The sequence below is a fragment of the Triturus cristatus genome, chromosome 6 (genome assembly GCF_964204655.1).
Source record: "Triturus cristatus chromosome 6, aTriCri1.1, whole genome shotgun sequence".
Classification (NCBI taxonomy): domain Eukaryota; kingdom Metazoa; phylum Chordata; class Amphibia; order Caudata; family Salamandridae; genus Triturus; species Triturus cristatus.
In genome coordinates this window covers 190,066,478-190,086,742 of record NC_140589.1, presented here as the reverse complement: position 1 = coordinate 190,086,742, position 20,265 = coordinate 190,066,478, and the positions used below count along the sequence as shown (strand labels likewise).

Sequence of the window (20,265 nt, the reverse complement as noted above, 5' to 3'; positions counted from 1 at the left end):
GCTTAATTTGAGCTGGTGGATTCCGGGTGCTTGGCACCGGCACTTAATTGGTTTCGGTGCTCGGCACTGCACTTATTTTTCAACACTGTATTTACGACAGTCTTCCACATTGTGGCACTGCTTTACTAATTTAGAGATGAGCAGAACAACAGTTGTTTATGAATGAAATATACATTAAACATTACTTACACCTGCCTCCCCAGACATTCCTTCAGCCTTGGGGATCTGCAATAATCGGAACTGTCGCACTTGCAGGCGAGAGAGATGGTGAGTAGTTGTTTTGGTACCTTCATTGACAGCGATGAGGGGGGTGTGGGGGATGGGTGCAACTTGCAATGGCCTCCTGGTCCGTGCCCTGGCACTTATCTTACAAATTAAGCACTGCCCATTTGGGTATGCAGACACTGGCATGGTGGTCTGCTGTTCTTTGCAGGCCACCATCACTTTGTTTCTAGCTATCAAAGGGCAACACAACCTACTGATATTCCTTAGGCAGGTCATTCTGCATTCTTGTGCAACTATTGATTTTTACATCAGTACATAGACCGCATCATAGATTTAGAGAGAAGCACTAACATGTTGGTGAGTAAGTTGCCAATTGTGGCCAGTCGCTTTTTACACCAGGCCCCATTGTTTTCATTATAAAAGTACTAATATATATAAACCCATTTTAATCATGCATGTCCCATGCACATTAATAACCAAAAAACCACATACTCGCAGTTTATAAAAATCCCAATTTTGCTATAGCACAATTTACATAGCAATAATCAATTCATGTTTAAAACTCATAGCAAACTGTGATATGGCCTTGGAATTTGTCATCAGCTCACCTGTCAATAAAATACCTTAGGCATCCTCCTTGCTCATATCCTCTGTATCTTTTAAACAAAGGCTAATAAACCCTGACATGATTCGCAAAGACTGCCATATTATAAGACTCTCTGATGACAAACCGCTGTCTGTTCTTAATTTATAACTGTAGGTGGTATCTACCAACCTTCCCTTCCCAAACAGGCATATCCTAAAACTGTCTCAGGGAACAGGCAGAAATGTTTTCACTATAAAGAAACATCTATGACTGTGTACCTAAATGTTTGTGTTTTGTAATTATATGTTCCAAATTCCAATTAGTTTTTTTTAGTTAATTTGACCGTAACATTAAAAAACGATTTCTTTTCTTATTTTATGATATTTTTCTTTGCATTTCCTGTCTTTCTTTCCTTTCAGAAAATGTAGGTAATTGGAGCAACTCCCAACACTCTACTACAGTTACCTATATCGACCTTCAAGTTGTAAAATAAATGTGCAGACAAGTGTAGGTAATATTTGGAAATATTTACAACGATCCACCTGAGTGCGCGTGCACACACCTCATTTGTACTGTATTTCTCTACACACTCTCCTAACACACTCCTGATGTTTTTGACAAGTGAAACATAACAGAAAGCATGACAATGTTTAGGTTGCATCGCCATGCATATAATGTTTTCCCTTATATCACCGACTTACCTCCGTTGTTCAACATATGGAAACAGAGTTCAACTAGCTTAAGTATAAATTAGTCCCATTTACCGATGTAAATTAGGTTTGAGTGTGTAAATACTCTTTCTATATCAGGTGACTCACTCATAAGGACAACAATTCACCAGTGATCTTGTAATCACGATTTGAAAAAAACACATACCAAGACTTATTCTATTTGCTTTAAATATAACCTAGGTATATATGCAACTCCATAATAGAGACATTCATAATTGCTTCCCTAATCTCTTGTTAATTCTATATATGTTGCAGATTTGTTTGTGTCTTCTCCTTACTTTTGTGAATTGCAGTGTTCACTTTGTGAAAGTCATGAGAAAGAGAGGGCAAAGAAGTCTGACTGATTAAGTGGGGATGCCATAAGCTTCGTCATGTATGCCTATTTCTTTGTGGCATTATCATCCATTACACAGCAGTTACTTCTTAACCCCATTTCTGGAATATACTATGGTTAACAATAGATAAGGATAAGATATACACAAACCCTGCTGCCTGGGGAAGGGTATAGAGGATTGCGATGAAGCACAGACGTACAGGTATGAAGAGAGTTATAGTTTGAATAAAATCAAATCTGCAGAGCAAAAGTCAGAAGGGGCCTGCTCCCTGCCAAAGTGGCGGGCGGGCCGGAGGAGGGAGGGTTGGGGTCTTGGAGACAAAAAATAAAAATGAAATAGAATAACTGAACGCTGCCGCCGCTCGCAACATTGCACTCTTCCACTTTTCTTCTGGGCACAGGCTCCCAGACTGCACTGCGGCCAATCATGATGCTGCATGAAAGCAGCGTCAGGATTGGCCTGAGAGCTGTCAACTTGCACTCCCAGGCAGTCTGGGAGCCTGTGTCTGCTCTCCCTAGCCCCAGCCATGCAGCTGGGGCTGGTGAGTGCTTCAGTGCGCATGACGGTTTGGCCAGCCTGAGACGGCTGGCCAAACCGTCATGCGCAATGTAACAGTGTCCACCACTCCCCCACCAGCAGTGTCATCTCCCTGGGTCCTCCCCAAAGACTCATCAGAGTCCTGGGGGTAAGTCCTGGGGGATTAAAATAAAACAATAATAAAAGGAGTTTAAAACCTGTTTTATTATTGTTTTATTTGAGGGTGGTGGCAAGGTGGTGGCACTCCTCCGCCCTAATCGAGGGGCCGCCACCGGCAAAAGTTCATTGTTTAAAAGTTGTAAGCAAGGCAATGGTGAGGTGAGTGCACGAGTTATGAATTGAAAGTGGGGTTTAATCAAATATAAGGCCAGCTGCAGAATCAAGAGCAGCTTCAAGGGCAGCAGGTTGTTATTTAAACATGCTGTGAGAATAGTGTTCCCAGAGTTAACCCCCCTGAAGAGCACCAGTCTACGGTTACAATTAATAATACTCGTCTTTATGTTCGTGGATGAATGGTTTGAACCCCTTATAGCAGATTTAGCTGGAAGAGTGCATAACTGTAAATATTGTAGGTGTACATATAGTGCTTGAGCTTAGAGTTAATAAAGGAACCTAGGGGCCATATGTATGAACGCATTTTCCCATCGAGACAGAATGGGTAAAACCCTTTGATATACAGCGATTTGCTACACAGAATGGTGGTCAGAGTGCTATCCAGGACTTTGAAAGAGCTCAAACAAGACTGAACTGGGGTGTCACACTGAGTGATTCAGTTTTTAGTGGGCTAAGTTTAACGTGATGGAGAGACATCTCGGCATGGATGTTTCAAGGGTAGCGAGAAGAAGAGAGAAGTTATAATTCCTAGCGATAAGCGCACCATCAAATCATTAGAAAGTCCTAATGTATTGGTAAATTATTCAAAAGTTGAGGTCCAAATTGTGCTCAAGTTGATTCAAGTGTATTCATACCATATACATTCCAAATTCTTATCAAGTTACCTCAGATAGCCATTAAACTAATAAATCATGCTGCCAACATGTGTTTAGTTTCAGAAAATATATGGTCTATAGGAACTTCATATGGTCTTCGTTAAAATCAGTATCCAGCATTTAGTATTCTCCTTTTAGAGGCCATGGATTGAGATCAATTATATATAAAAAAGTATTGCTCCGAAATATCTGGAGTTGCCATGCCTTAATTGGGCATTGCCCCCATATGTCACACTCAACACATGCTTTGTGTTCAGAAGAAATATGTTGAACTGAGAATAACCCTTTAAACAAACTTGCTTGTCACAAGCATATTTGTGATGGGTTATGCCAGAATGGTGTAAGAGGGATTCAAGAGATGTGTGTTAAAGGTTAAATAAAGTGTAAAACTGAGAACAGTCATTATCTTGCTTTAAAGTAACATATACATGTGTTGTTGCCAGGCTGAGCATGCTTAGAAACATATTTACATTTTCAGCAACAAGTGTGGAACTTAATTTTTGATGCATTAAAATTGAATACAAAGGAGCTAGATTCACATAAACTGTTGACATTTACCCCCATATATTTTTATTTTAAACTTACAACAATTTCCACAATTTTCAAGATTTCCTTGATTTCAATGAGTGCACATCCGAAATCTAAGCAAGCTATGGATTTCCATGCATATTCCCAAACCTTTTCCCATTAGTTTTCCACAGCACTGAAAATTCATCTTGCTCATTTGTAGATTTTACTTTTTCTATATATAGAAATCATTTTTCCAGGTGTAAATAACCCTTTTCCTATCCCCCTTTAAGAAGGGAGGTGATTGTCAATTGTCGAGTCCCAAACTGTACACTCAATGCAGTATGTCTTAGGACTAAATATAAAACACACTGGAGTCCATGCTAGTATAACTGCTGAAATTGTGAAGATTAGATGTGTGGAAACTCTGACTATAATTTATAAAGGTGGAGATAGGTCAGTACTAGAAAACTATAGACTTATCTCCTTGCTTGATAACAAAGCTAAATACTTTGCCTCACTACTCCTGCAAAATTTGGCAACCTGGGCAAAAGATGACAAGATAATACCACTAAATCAAATAGATTTCAGCCAGAGGTTAGGCACCTCCAAGAACATCTTACCGCTCTCCCTTGTCATGGTTCACAGTTGTGGAATCATACAAATCTCTATCTTTGTTTTATGGACTTAGGAGCTGCTATTGATAGCATAATATGTGAAAATCCATAGGTAAAGTAAGCTAGCTGTGAAATACCACCACTGTAATCACCACTGTAATTTAAACAGATACAAATTGTGTATACCATCACATGGATAAGGTTAAATGTCTGCAGTGGGACATGTCTCTCAAGTACAAATTGACATGTACACAGACTTGAAACAGGGATGCGTGTTGGCACCAACATTTTTTAATCTCCACCTAGTGGACTTGACTTTACAATGGGATATGTTCAGCTCACATGCCCCAAGACTGGGAACATTCCAATTGTCAAGCTTCCTTTATGCTGACAATCTGATCTTAATAACTAAAACCAAAATTCGTTTCCAAAAACTGATTGACACCCTGACATTATACACTCATGAAAACAGACTAGAAATAAATCTGGCCAAGACCAAGGCAATGGCAGAGGGTAACAGGAAACAAAATACATCAAAATGGAACATATGAGGTATTCAGACTGACACAGTGAGGGAATGTAAGTATCTAGGGGTCCTATTTGATAATTAATGTTTGTTCCCCTAACATTTATATCAGCTTGGAACTAAAGGCTTGGCATTAACGGCAACTTTTCAAAAACTATACTTATCACTGGTGAGACCATCACTTCTCCCAATGTTAAATGCTTTGTCTGTAAAACTGTTACCAACATTGACATACAGTAATGAGGCACTCTGTGGGTTGGATGCCAAGGTTTTGGACCTAATAGTAAACAAAACATGCAGATATATCTCCCTTTTCAAAAATGCATCACTGGCACAGATAAAAATGAAGTTTGGCCTCACAAAACAAGCTGCAGCCAGGCAGTGCTCATTTGTGAAAGGATGCTACAAGTTTAAAAACTCAATGGAGAAATCATTACATCAGCATTTATGGCGTGAAATAAGTAAAGCGACACCAAACTCATGTGCGAGAAGATACCTGAAACAGTCACTGGCAAATTTAAACCTTGCAGCACTCTGGGAACTTCAGTGTACCGTCCCATTTTCGAAGAAGCTTCTGAAGAAGGTGATGGCATTGCAATCCTTGCTTGAAGATGAAACCACCTTCTCAAGGTGATGTCACACTTAGATGCTAATACAGAACTATAAGGAACTGGTAACGCAACCATTCTTTGAAAGCAGGGTTCCCTATTTACTTTATAGGAAAAGGGCCCTTTCTTAAGGGCCACCCAAATGTTTGGCCTTCCTCCTATTTTTCTGACCTCCTTCTTGTTGGCTTATAACTCTGAGCACTTTACCACTGCTAACCAGTGCGAAAGTGCTTGTGCTCTCTTTAAACATAGTAGCCTTGGCTCATACCCAATTGGCATTGAAATTTATTATAAGTTCAGAGTGGACCCAGGGCGTGTAAATTAAATGCTACTAGTGGGCCTAAAGCACTGCTTGTGCCACCCACTTAATTAGCCCCCTAACCATGTCTCAGGCCTAAACCTTCCCTTTCTATACATATATAAGTCGCCCCTAAGTTAGGCCCTGTAAGACCTGCAGGGCATGGTGCAATGTATTTAAAAGGCATAACATGTACTTTTAGGTTTTACATGTCTTGGTAGTGAAACACTCCCAGTTTCAGTTTTCACTAGTGTGAGGCCTATCTCTCGCATATGAGAACATTGGGATTACCTTATTTCCTCTTTTAAGTGTATTTTCCAACTGTGCAGAGATATACTTTTCAAGTTTGGTGTCACTGGACTCACAGTTTAAAACCAAAATATATGGTGAAGTTGGATTTTAAATTACAATTTAGCAAATGCCACCTTTAGAAAGTTGGCATTTACTCACTTTAGCCATTGGTGCCTGCTGCCTGCCTCTGTTTAGTCTGGGTTGGGTGACAGCTGGGCTTTGTGTATTCCCTGCGAGGCCAAATGGTACCACCTTAGTCCTGGACCCTTGGAAGTGAGTCCTAAAGTGTTTCTACATCCAGAACTCATGCATCCGTAACCGCCGCATCTTTGCCTTTGCATGAGTCGAAATCAGCATATTATCATTGCTGCATAGAGTGGCCTCGGCGCATCACCTTTGGATCTAGCACCTCGTCTTCGGAATCGACGCTTTACCTCTTGTGGAAGCAACAGCTTCTCATCGCATTCAGATTTAGCACCTCGTACTAAGGACTAATGCATAAATGCAGTTGTGTGGCGAAAATTGATGCATCCACTGCATGGCTCGACACCGGCACATATCTCCGGCTGCACCTCACATCTTTGGTGACGGCGATGCATCCTAGAAGAAGTAGCCTTAAGGCTAGAGCGATCGACCTTGAAGTGGGGAAACCGGGTTCGAGTCTCATCAACGGCGCTCAACATCCTGTTATTCTGGGTAAATCACTTAATCTCCCCGTGCCTAAAAAAAATGAATGTGTCCTTGTGTAACAAAACTGGTGCTATGTAAAGGGCTCTGATACCCGATATCTTCGGGTCAAGTTCGCACTATATAAAACTCTAAATAATTCTTTTTTTCAAAAAGGCACTTTGGTTCAGCGGGCCCAAGTGTGTCACAGTATCAAACTTAGATGAATTAATGGTACAATACATATATTTTTCTTTTATTTTTTTTTGTGTGATGCTAAATGTGGGTTTGAATCACCATTCTTATACTTTGCTATGCTGCTGAATATATTTCTCTTTTCTTTTTTTTTTTGAGTGATGCTAAATGTGGGTTTGAGTCACCAGTCTTATGCTTTGCTATGCTGCTGCTGTGAAAATGCAGTGTGTCTTCATATTTGAATAACATCATTTACACCTACGATTTTCGTAACATGACTCTTTTTGGGACTCACACTGCATGGTAGAGGATATTCATCATGGAAATGAAAGTAATATGTTTCCATGTGCACGCCTAACTTTTAATATCAGCAGTCCGAACTGTAGGGTTTGGGTAAAAGTAGAACTGTACCTTAACTTTCTTCTTGGCTTCCTTATAGAAAAATATGATTTTTTTTTTTAAATCTCTTTTCCTCTCCGGTTACTCAAATTAAGAATGCAAATTAGATGTGAACAGTCCTTTGGAATGTTTATTAATACTGACAAATGTAACAATTTGTGGGTCATAATCACCTTCCCAATGGACACACTATACCTCTCCCCACGGTCCTCTACGTAATGGTCACCCTTGTCCCCGTGGTCATCTTACTAGTGGACACACCCTTGCTTTACGCTAGGTTACCTTCCCAATGGACATACCCTACATCTCCCTAGGTCACCTTCGCAGTGGACGCACCCTAGCTCTCTGCCAGCGCACCTTCCCAAAGGGCACACCTTAGCCCTCCAATATGTCACCTTCCCACTGGACACACCATAGCCCTTCGCTGGTAAAGTCATGTTGCAAGCCTTAACCCTTCTTCTAAGAAAACATGATGATACGTTTCCCATGGCCATGTGTGGAATATAGGGCTTCAGGCACAAAACATCCTCCTAGCTTGATTCTCTGAATTTTTTTTGCACTCCTAACTGTAACTTACAAACACATTTTTCCTGTTAAGTGGGGCAGGTACGAGAAACTGACTGCAGATAAAATCCCTAAGAATTACTGTATAATTCTATGTAGGGGAACTGACTACAGACCACATTCCTGAACCTTATTACATAAGAACCAAGGGGCATACTTATCAAAGGCAACAAGCAAGAGGACGCAGAGCAATGCAAAACCTAGAATGAGATTTACCAAGCCATGCAAGGCTGTGCAAATCTGGTGTAATGCAAGGAAGCGCAAGACTCTGTTGTGCATTCTTTTGACTCAGGGAGGTGTTCTGTGAGTGGCGCATGGGTGCTCCAAAGCATCCACCCATGATTTTTGGTACATTCCCAGATTAACCATAGATGGTAGAGAGGCATAAGGAGGAGAAATGTCTTTATTCCCCTTGCTTTTTCCTCTTTCATTGTGTGCTGCATTCTGCAGCACACACAAAAAGAGGAAAATGCCTCAGAGGGTTTTTTTGCGTGCAGAAAGGTGTTCCTTCCTGTACAAAAACAATCCCGCCTGCGGCACAGGCGCCCTTGCACCCGGGTGCATGGGTGCCTGCGTTGGCAGACACTCGTGCACCACTCACAGAGGGAAAGAACAGGAATGCATCACCTCTTGATAGATATGGCACTTTCCTGCCCTCTCCCTTTCATGAATCATGGCACAGCAAGGTGTCTTACTGCACTGTGTTGCGTAAAAACAAAAGATGAATATGGCCCTAAATATTCTATGTAGAGGAACTGACTGCAGAACGAATCCCTGAGTACTATTTTACAAGAACCACATATTCTATGTAGAGAAAAGTGCTGGTTATATTATGAAAGGAACATGGCGCTTTAGCAAAAATAAGTACAATCTTCAATCACTAAAATAAAGCTTATTTTGATACTTACTACAAAGTTTGTTGTCACATGCTTGAGGACAGTCACCACATGATTTTCCTTTCTTATATGGTGTGCCAAGCATATTTTGGGTATTTCCCCTGATAATAGAAATATAGAAGAATAAGATGATGCAATATTATTTTAAATTGGTTTCAAATGTGAAGCAGTATGTACCACATAATCTACATTTACATTAGTTGTATTGTTCACAAAGTTTATCTTGCTATATTCCACTTACACAGAGGCTGTTATTCCTGTTCACACATCGAAATCCTATGGCCCTATACTATCTATTGTACAGCCAGCAGACATTTTCAGCTTCCATGGTAACATTGGTCGAACTAAGTTATTAAAGAACTAAAGTTGTTTTATAGAGCAGAACCTGTCCTACTGATTAGGATCATTTTGAATTGTAACTGTTAAGAAATTGGGTTTCTAGTTGGCAGAGGTATGCATCCAGTCCAAACAGGAACCACAATCTTAGACAGGGTAACTCACCACATACCCTAAATGATCCTGTGCTCACCCTCTGGTAGCTTGGCTCATTGCTGTCAGGCTTAATGTAAGAGGCAATGTGTAAAGTATTTGTGCTTCACTTCAAGCAGTAACAAAGTGAAAACACCACAAAAAGACTCCACACTAGTTTGGAAAAACAGAGTATATTTCTATGAACAAATCATGGGCACAATGACAAAAATCCAATAATTAAAACCGATATTATGAATTTTTGAAGATGAAATGTAGTACTTAGAAAGTTCAACGAGGGCTATCAGTTTGCATTTTACTGGGGTAAATCCGAACGTTCAGGCTGACCGCAATGGAGTGCAGGTTGGATATAGGGACCAGCCTTGGCCCACTGAAAAAGTATGTGAATGCATCACTGACACCGTGGGGAGCTAAGGAGGTGATGCGTTGTCGTCAATCCTAACTATGGAAGAAACACGTTGGTTCCGAGCTGCACAAAGTTGAGGATGTGTCTGGAATTGCGGTGATGTGTTGAGCAGTCAGTGAAGTGATGACTTCGATCATCGTAGTTGCAGTAATGCATCGGCGTCGATGGAGGCACGCCAGTTCCAAAAGGCGCAATGGCATTGAGCTGTAGTCAAAGCGATGTGCTCAATCTTTGTAGCCACCAAGATGCTTCGGCATTGATGGAGATGCATTTCGTTTGGTCTGTGCAATGACGTTGATGCATTGATTTTTGCTGTTGCAGAATTTTATACCCACTTCCAAAGGCACAGGACTGGATTGGTGCCACTTGGCAGGGTAAGACTTACAGCAAGCAAGGTACTTTTGCAGGTTGATGAAAAGTCTTCCATGTCCCTGGGACTTAGAACAGGGTGCAAGCCAGCAAGCCCTTGGAGTCACACTGGGTTCAAGTGAGATTGGTCCAGTCCTTCCTCAGCAGGGCAGGGACTAGCAGGGCAGCACAGCAAAAAAGCAGTTCTTCCAGAGCAGCAGTCTAGCAGAGTAGCAGTCATTGGAAGCAGCAAAGAGGTCCTTCCTCCTGACAGAGTTCTTCACAGCTTCAGTATTGTACTGATTTGTATATATACCCAGTTGTGCTTTTGAAGTGGGGTTGACTTCAAAGCGGGGCATTGATGTGCACAGAGGTCCTCCGTCCCCAGCTTTGGCTCCAGACTCACTCCAGGGGGTTATGCAGCCCTTTGTGGGTGACAGGACACAACTTATTTAGGTATGTCTGCTCCTCCTTCTCATCCATCTCGCTGTGAATGGCCATTTAGTCACACCTAAGCTTTGTGTGTGGCTGTCTAGAGGAAATGACAACGTCCAGCTGTCACCCACTCCAGATGTGTATTGGAGACAGGCTGCAGGCCCACAGGGCTAAGAGCATAAAAATGCCATCTTTCTAAAAGTGACATTTTTAGAAGGATAATGATAAATTAGACATTACCAGTAAACAGGATTTATCATTACCATTTCAGTAATATGGCATGTCTACTCCTTCTCAATCAGAAATGACACCTTCTAAATTGTAATAAGGAATTCCCAATTTCAACCTATAAAATGGGTGGGGCTCACAGTGGTGACAAATAATGTTGGAAGTTTTTCACTACCAGCACATGTAAAACTTAAGGGTACATGTTCTACATTTTGATTACATAGCACCCTGCCCTATGGGATACCTAGGACCTACTTACAAATGTAATAAAAAGGGAGTTTAAGGCTTGGCAAGGGTTTGAAATACACAAGTCGACAGGACAGTGTAAACTACACACACAGAATAATACTGAACAGGATTTGCTGCTACAGAGCAGTGCGTAGCAGGAGCTACTGTGAAGTCAGGCCGACACGTGATGCATCTTAAGGGGTCAACTGGCAGATAGGTCTCAGTCTTTTGCTGGTTCTTCTGGCACTTTTGGTGATTTTTTTTAAGTCCCAAGTTTTAAGGTTAGGCAGGAGCAGCACATATAACAGCACTTCCAGGGGTCCAGGAACTGGGAGGGAGGCAACATTTGGCGGTTATGACTCACACAAACAAAGGACAAGTGCAGAGTAGAGGGACTCTGGAACTTATGTCAAATGGCTCACAGAGGAGACCAGCCAAATAGTCCTTAGAGTCACTTCTGCTGGTCCTGAGTTTAAGGAGATGATTCAGCTCTCCTTCAATCAGCAAGGCAGGCTTTGGGGAGCAAGGCAGCCCTCAAGTTGCACAGCAGTTATTTGGTAGCAGCAGGGCTGTCCTCTGGGGTAAAAGGCAGGCCTCAAGCAGCAGGGTTGTTCTCTGGGGCACAAGGAAGTCCCTCTGTAGTCTTCCACATATCCAGGAACGTACAGAAGAGTGGCTCAGAAGGACCAATATGTGTACGTGGTTCCAGCCATTGTAGTGGGATAACTTCCTCTTCTACCCAAACAATTGGTCCTAGAAAGATCTTTCCCACCCATGCCAAGACTCAAATAAGTCTGGGGTAACAAAAGACTAGTGTGAGGTTTCTTTACATATGTGCTGGAGGCAGCTGTTTGAAGTGTATGTGGAACAGGGGACAGCAGGCAGGTTGTCCCATCCTACAAACATTTAGTCCCCTTTTCTCTCACTGTTTTTAAGGAATACACAAAGTCCAACAGCAGATTCATTCATAGTCATGTGACCCAGAAAACAGGCAGAAGAGACAAATTGTTAGGACAAGGAAATGATAACTTTCTAAAATTACCAGTGTCAGAATTGTGAATTGAACTACGACTTTACAAAAAAAGAGGATATTAAATTACAGTTCATTTGAGTTTAAACATGAGATCCCTATCTGCTCAAAAGTTAACACTTATTAAATGTAATAAGGTAAATCAATGTTATCCAATGGGAGAGCTAGCCATTGGAGTAGTAAAAAACAAGTTTGGGATTTTTTAACTACCAGGACATGTAAAACCTAAGAACAAGTCCTAATTGTTACACACAATGCACCTTTCCCTGTGGTCTTTTATGGCCAGACTTAGGGGTGACTCATATGTATTAAAAAGGATGGTTTATGCCTGGTGAAAGTTTTATTTTGCCAGCTCGCATTGGCAGTTTGAAGCAATACTACAAGCTGAAATGGCAGGCCTGAAACCTGTTATGAAGAGCTACTTTAGCGGGTGACAGAATTAGTGGTCAATTTACAGGTCCTGGGTACATGTAGTACCGTACAATAGGGACATACCAGTACATTATATGTGTCAATCAGCAGTAGGCCACTTTTATTATGTTTTAGGGAGAGTGCACAAGAACGCTAGCACGGGTTAGCAGTGGTAAAGTGTATAGAGCCCAAAAGCAATCAAAAACAAATTCATAAAAAGGAGGGTCGGCAAAACAAAATGGTGCTATAACTATTGGTTCTCTCTGAGCACTTTCTGCTTTTTGTTTCCCAAGGAGGAAAGGAGGGGCTATCTTTGAAGGAGTAGCATACAGGACTGCTCCAGTTCTGCTTCCGGGGTGAAACAATAGACTCATTTGCTGTTCGGGTCTGGATCCTGCTGCTTGTGGCCTCGGAAGCATCTCAGGTGGCAGGAATGGCTGGACTGACTAGACGAGGGCTTTGCTGGTAGTGGCTCCTCTGCGCCAGACTGAGTGTTGAGCGTGCTCCAGGTGCAGTGATGGCACCTTAAAATGCAACAGGTGTCTGTGATCTGGCTGAAACAGCTGCTTCAGGACCTCAAATTGCTGTGCAGTCCCATCTAAGGCAGGACCGCACCAGCAGTGGAACTGCAGCCAAGAAAGTTGAGCCTAAACCCAGTAAAGGAGCAGACGGACTGTCTGGCATGGTGTGGAGGAAGCATATTGGTCAGCACACTCTATCACGGGGGCTACAAGAGGCAGGGTCGCAGCTGCAAATATCAATCACTGAGCTCTTTTCCATGGTCCCCACATCAGGTAACTTGCATGCCCCGCCGCAGTCAAGAAAGCAGGCGGCACCACTAGGGGGGTGGAGCTTGAGGTCACTCAAAAGAATGATGTTGCAGCTGAACACCATGGTCTTGCACCCGCCGAAGGTACATCTGGAGATCCAACTTAGCATTTAATGACTGGTCCCCAGAATATGTGGGGGACCGCAGGACACAGTATCCAGGAGGTGATGGGAACGCTGCAGGTCAATGGCAAGCAAGGAGCAATTGGGTTTTGTGTGGTTGATCAGGAGGCCATGATTGAGCTGGGTTTGTTAGGGACCTCCATCGGCCTGTGGTCCTAAATGAGAGGCCTTCGGGGGCTCAACTACAGGAGAGTACAATTATCTTCAGCGCCCCCTCAAGGTTACAAATGCTGAAGAAATCTTAGGCAGCATTCAAAATAGTAATGCATTTGATCCGAGCAGCAATAATCTGGTCAAGCACTTGGTGTATGGCACAGGACGAGATAAAAGTTTGGACTACTACTATAATGGAGGAGATAATGTTTTCCCACTCACTGAAGGTTCAGAATCCCCATGTCTTAGCCCTAGCCCCAATGACTCTGATGATTACTTTTTTTTTATCTGCCTCAGGGGCCAGCGAGAGCAGTCCTTCTGAAGAATCAAATTCCAAATTCAAGCGACTACAACGGCATGAGAAATCAAAAGAAAGGATTCACACCTCTCTAATGGGAAATGGGTCTCCGTGGGCAAAAGCATTGAAATGGGACTACTCTGCCACACAGTAGTTATATGCTGAATCTCATGGTTCTGAGGTGGCTTTACCCACAGTGGAAAAGAGCTATCTGACACCCACAGAGAAAACAGAAGAGCCCTCATTGAGGATTATTTACAGTTCTATTAAAATAGCATCAGCCAGAGACTCGCCCTGACAGTTGTAGGGCTCGGCTTGCAACTAAGACATTGGAAGATGCACTAAAGAAAGTCACCTGTATTGAGATTAGAGAAAGGATTACATAGTCGAAGAGACTGCTCTTGGGGTACTCAAGGGCCAGGTGGAATCTAAGGAGTCTCAAATCTCTGATATAATGTAGAAAAATGAGGACTTCAAGAACCATGAAAAGGTGGAATAATGTCAGCTTTGTCAGTCTGGCAGGAGGGATAGAAGGCAATAACCCTTGGGCGGTCATGTTGGATCTTGTCAAAGGTGCATTCCCTGAGCTGTCTTCATGGAATTGGGAGTTGGAGGGAAACAGCCATTACAACTCATGCATTACAATGCATGCTTTTACCTTGCATGCCGTTACAATGCAAATGGCTTGTTGCAGGGGGTATTATTATTATTATTATTATTATTATTATTATTTATAAACTTATAATGCGCAACAGCTACCCGCAGTGGGTTTCCCGGCGCCAGGGATAGACTAGAGAAGAAAAAGAGAACACAGTAGCCATGTCAACACCAAATTAAATAACAGGAAGATAATTAAAAAAGGAGAGTCTTTAATTTTTTCGGAAGTCCAGTAAGTTGGCTTCCAACTTAAGGGCAGTGGGCAAAGTGTTCCAAAATTTGGGTCCTAAATAAGAAAAGGACCGTCCACCCATTCTGACAAGTTTAAATCTTGGAACAACAAAATCGCCGTTTGCCGAAGATCTTAACAAGCGGGTGGGTTTGTACGCTTGAACAAGGCATTTTAGGTATTTAGGGGCCACACCATTTTTAATCTTAAAGAGATAACACAGGGCTTTGAATTTTATGCGACTAGCGATTCTCAACCAATGCAGGTCGCGGAGGGCCTGTGTTGCCGAGGATCTCCGTGGCAGATTACATAAAAGTCGAGCGGCTGAGTTTTGTACCACCTGGAGTTTATTTAAGGTAGAAACATCAGCGCCAAGATAGAGAACATTGCCGTAATCAAGACGAGATGTGACTAACGCTTGTACGACAGTTCTCCGAGTAGCGTGGGGAAGCATCCACAGAATTTTCTGCAGCCACCTTAAGATGGCAAAGCAGGTGGAGGCAACCTTGGAAACTTGCTGTCTCATTGATAGCTTGTCATCAATAAGAAAACCAAGATTGCGAGCCACAGAAACCGCTTGTGGAAGGGGTCCCATATTACTTGGCCAGTGCTGAGGGCCCCATAACTCTTTGTTCTTACCTAAAATAACAACCTCCGTCTTGTCGCCGTTCAACTTTAAAAAATGTGTTTGCATCCATTCGGCGACACGGGAAAGTCCATCTTTTAGAACAGAGTCACAGTTGCCTTCACTACTGGAAAGGGAGAAGACAATCTGTGTATCATCGGCATATGAAAAGATTGTCAGCCCAGCGTCCTCAGCGATGGTAGCCAGGGGTCTAACATAGATGTTGAATAGTAGGGGGCTGAGTATAGACCCCTGAGGGACGCCATATGCCGATGAACAGATAGCTGAGGAGGCCTTCGTCGAAAAGACCTGAAAAGTGCGCTCACTCAAAAAGGAGGCAATCCAGGCGAGTGCGGGGCCATCCACTCCAAGGGACCGGAGGGAATTTAAGAGAATGGTGTGGGACACGGTATCAAAGGCCGCACTCAAATCCAATAGGATGAGTGCAGATGTTTCCCCTCGGTCAATACCGTGTCGCAACTTCTCCGTAACCCCTAGGAGAGCAGTCTCAGTAGAATAGTGTGCTCGGAAACCAGATTGAGAAGGGTGTAAAAATTCCGAGCTTTCCACTATTTGATTTAACTGAGAGTTAATATGTCTTTCCAGTACCTTTGAAAGAAAAGGCAACAGAGATATGGGTCTAAAGTTGGACAAGTTCACAGTATCCGCACCGGCTTTCTTTAGGAGGGGGACAACCATTGCGTGCTTCCATTCTGGTAGCACATAGGACTCCGACAAGGACGCATTGAGAAGACTCATTAGAACCCGACGGGGTTCGAAATCTAGTAACTTTAAAACTCTTGCTGGGATCAGATCGCGAGGGGATCCAGATCTGACACTGTTCAAACAGGAAGAAAAGGAGGTATCATCAAACAGCTGCCAGTTAGTGACCTTCAGCAAAGGGGAGGATAGTTCAGGCGCACTCGGTTGCGTCTGGTGAGAGTCCGTTGCGGTCAAGGGAGAACTCATAGAGTCATATATACGCTCGACCTTGGCCACGAAAAACTCAGCGATGGCTATACATTGATCTTCCTCCAAAGCGGGAGGGGTCGGGGCAGCATCAGCTCCTGCTAGTTTTTTTACTACGGAGAAAAGAGTACATGGGCAGTTCTGGGCTTGCATCACTGTACTCACAGTGTAAGAGGCCCTTGCTTTTTTACATTGGGAATGGTACCCTTTAAGGGCTTCTTTATATTCCGCCTTAGAAGACGCAGAATAGAAATGCCTCCATTTTCTTTCAAGCACCTTGCACTTGGCTTTTAGGATTTTTAATTCTTCCGAGAACCAAGGTGCAGGAGGGTGATGTAGTCTGGTGCGCTTAGATGTTAGAGGCAATAAAACAGTTATAGCACTTGTGAGCCAGTGAGATATTGCCTTATTTAGCTCTGAAGCCGAAACATCCGTGTCAGGACAAGTTTTGGAGAGATGCTCATTGAACTCTACAATGTCCAGCCTTCCCCACTGATGAATCAGTTCATTCCCACCACAGCTGCCCATGACTGGACTTCTGAGAAGAGACAGGGAAAAATGAACCGCTGAGTGGTCAGACCACTCTAACGGACGGGCACCTCGTGAACAATCAAGGTGCAAATTTGAAATAATCGGATCCAACAGATGTCCGGCAGAATGAGTGGGTCCAGAGTTCCGAAGTAGTAAATTCAAGGCTTCAAGATCATTTAAAAAATGTGTACTAAGAGTACAATGGGGATCCTCGAGATGCAGATTGAGATCACCTAAAATAGTAAAATTTGCTGCTTTAAGAAGCAACGGGGCTATGGATTCGGCAAAGGACGATATCCAAGTACTCGCGTTGCCAGGGGGGCGGTAAACCAAAAGACCTGAAAAGGTAAATTGGGAATTAATTGCCAGTTGAAATGAAGCGGCTTCGCAACCAGGTAAGGAAAAGGTATCAAATTTGCACAACTAACGAGATTTACAGATTATCGCGATGCCTCCTCCCATTCCGGAGGATCGATCTTGTCTTACTATAGTATAAGTATTCGGAATAGCAATGGCAACATCCGGACCAGAACTGTCCTGGAGCCATGTTTCCGTACAAAATATTGCATCTGGCCTCTCATCCATAATAAAGTCATACATATGATATTTGTGTTTGGACAGAGACCTACAGTTAATGCTCCAGAAATGGAGCGGAGGACCAGCGGCTAGAATTTTAGCAGCACGTCGGTTTCCGCGAGAGCGTGTGCGAGTCAGCGCTTTACAGCGAGTCATTTTACCTGTGTGAAAATTGCAGCCAGAACATTTAAAATTATGGGTCGGTAATATGTAGGGGGTACAATTAACACGGGAAGGAGGGCGCAAATTATATAGTGCCTCACCTGTGTATGGACCGCATCCTGCCTGAGTGTGGCCAGCAGTCATGTTTGGAGCAAAATAAGTGAGTGGCCCCTGGACCCGTACTGACGCAGACGGGCGCAGACGGGCTAAACTCTGGCGTAAACTCCGGCGGAAGTCCGGCGTCCCGCAGCGCGTATCCGCTGCGCGTAGCGTGGCTGCTGTTTTATAGTGGTCTCGTGTCCTTGTGACCCTGTGCCACACCTACCCCACAACAAGCACTGAGCGTGATTCCCCGATCCAAAATGGCCGCCAAACACGAGTCGGGGCAGAGGACCCGCAAAACGCGGTGGTCAAACAAATTATGATGCGGGTAAGCTGGAATGAGTGCGAGTCTGCGAGCAGCCCTAAAAACAAGGGAGAATAAAATAAAATGCAAATAAGATAGTTAACACGGAATTTTAAAAATATTATCTCGGATAATCCGAGCGCCTTAAAAATATCATGGGTAGTTAAGCATGAAAGCGTTCTCTTATGGTTCTCTTATGGCTATAAGGGGCTGGATTTAATTCCAACACCTTCCCTACTGTTGCACACACTGGAGTTGGAATAGTGAATTATACTATTCCAACATCCAGCGCACCCCCGACAGCAAGTGGGGGTAAAAATGTGCATTGTAACAGCATGAGGGGTAAAAGCATGTGTCATACCATCATACAACCGAGTTGGAGGTGCAAAGGGTACACTAATTTTCTTTGATGCTCAAATAATAGGGCCACTCGACAGGAGAGAGTGCTGATGGACCTAGAGATGTGCTTTTGAACTTTGGGGACTATTTAATAGGGCAAGCATTTTTTGAGAAATTCCTCCCCTGATGCCTGGCACAGTTTCAATAGACAGTCTGTTTTTGTACACCCAGATTCCTGCCATATTACAGTTGAGTGTAGATGAAGGCTAAGGCAGCTCATAAAACCATATTTGTTGACCGATCTGGATTTATGAAGGACTGGTCTTTCAAGAGAGGTTTGCTTGTTGTTGATGCAGATTATATTGCCCACATGAATCCCTGGATCCCTGCATTTTTTAAATCTGAAGAGAGGGAGAGCCCCAATTGGAGTAGCATGAAATGCTTTGAAAGCTGGTGTAAGCAGTGAAACCCACAGGTTCAGCTTAAATCGTCAGAAACGACAGCATTTGCTTATTAGGGAGTTATATTGGAAGCTCAGGGTGACTGAGGCTCACCTTACGACTATGGTTTCAACCGGGGATGATCCTGAAATGGCCCAGTATCAGTTAACCTTAGTTAAGGCCAAGATTAATGAAATGACTGCAAACAGAATAGCAGTAAAGAAATATCTGAAATGAAGACAGGAATGCTATGAATACAGCGATCGAGTAGGACATCTCCTCGCAGTGCCTACTAGGCAAAAAGTGACTGCTGGGCAGGAATTATCAGGACAACAGGGTAACAGATTCCGAAGGGATCCATGACGTGTTCCAGGGGTATTATCAAAGGCTTTATTGGGCTCGGGCTAATAGAGGAGGAAAGTCATTGGCAATATCTCGACTCTATACCTCTCGACAGAATCATCCTTCAAGATTGGGGTCCTCTACAATACATCTATTACCATGGATGAAATCCAGGTGGTGCTCAAGGATCTTCCATCTGGGATGGCCAAGGGGGCTGACAAGATCCTGCTCAAATCTTTTAAGGTATTTTTTTTAAGATAATGCTTAGAGCTGGGGGACTGATTTTTGCAAGTACAGGATGGACAATTATCCCCAGACTCATAGTCTTCTGCTAATGTAGTGGATTTTTTAAAAAAGGAACATTTTTGGCAAATTCTTTGGCTATTCCTTAAATTGAAACAAAGTTCAATTGGTCATGAACAGGCATCTGATGCACATGTTGTTGATCAAGCAATATATTTAAAGGTTGACATTGGTTCAGAAGTAGATCAGATAGTGTAGTCTAATCTTGCAGTGGTTATTAGGAAGGCTAAATGTGATTTGGAGAGGCTGAATAATTTACATTTGTCAATTGTCAGTTGGTACAATGTGATTAAAATGCTATTCCTGCTAAATGTCCTGTATCTCTTTAGGGTTATCCCTCTTGGGTTCGAGCACTATTGGTACAAGATGATGGATGATATGGTGTCTAGATTTATCTTGTCATATGCTGAAACCAGAAGGGCACATAAATATTTGACACTTCCTAGGAATAGAGCAGGGTGGGCCATCCATAGCTTTAAATTATACTATTGGGCCACTGCACTATGTGCTCTCTTTTAGGAATACACAGAAAGCTATGGTCTCAGAGAGAACATCCCACCCATTTAAGAACTGTTAATAGGGTAAGATGCTGGAATCTGCTTTTTAAGTTTTACTGAACCTAGCTACTATGACAAGGTTTTTTTCATGACCCTTGTGGCAGCAATAAAGATCTGGGCAATCTCCTGGAAAAAAATGGGCCTATGCAGATTTAATTTTTATACTCCTCTACAGAGGAAAC

The 20,265-nt window shown here is 42.9% G+C and overlaps 2 protein-coding genes across 7 annotated transcripts in view; one reads left to right on the top strand and one right to left on the bottom strand.

The window, feature by feature from the left end:
• The window catches only part of LOC146816613 (cysteine-rich venom protein TEL1-like), a 216,788-nt gene that overhangs the window by 1,018 nt on the left and 195,505 nt on the right, over nt 1-20,265 (bottom strand). The window contains exon 9 of the mRNA XM_085610488.1: nt 8,983-9,071. Within this exon, the coding sequence (XP_085466614.1) occupies nt 8,983-9,071 (89 nt within the window). The remainder of the gene's footprint in view (nt 1-8,982; nt 9,072-20,265) is intronic.
• Nucleotides 1-20,265, top strand: part of LOC146816614 (uncharacterized) — a 65,874-nt gene that overhangs the window by 24,536 nt on the left and 21,073 nt on the right. For 5 of the 6 annotated variants that reach the window (XR_014962924.1, XR_014962923.1, XM_085610492.1 and 2 more), the window contains 2 exons: nt 204-267; nt 1,231-1,322. Coding sequence is in view for 4 of the 6 variants with exons in the window: in XM_085610492.1 (XP_085466618.1) it covers nt 204-267; nt 1,231-1,304 (138 nt within the window). In the remaining 2 variants the exon portion in view is untranslated. The remainder of the gene's footprint in view (nt 1-203; nt 268-1,230; nt 1,323-20,265) is intronic. The other variant, XM_085610491.1, reaches the window with a different exon arrangement.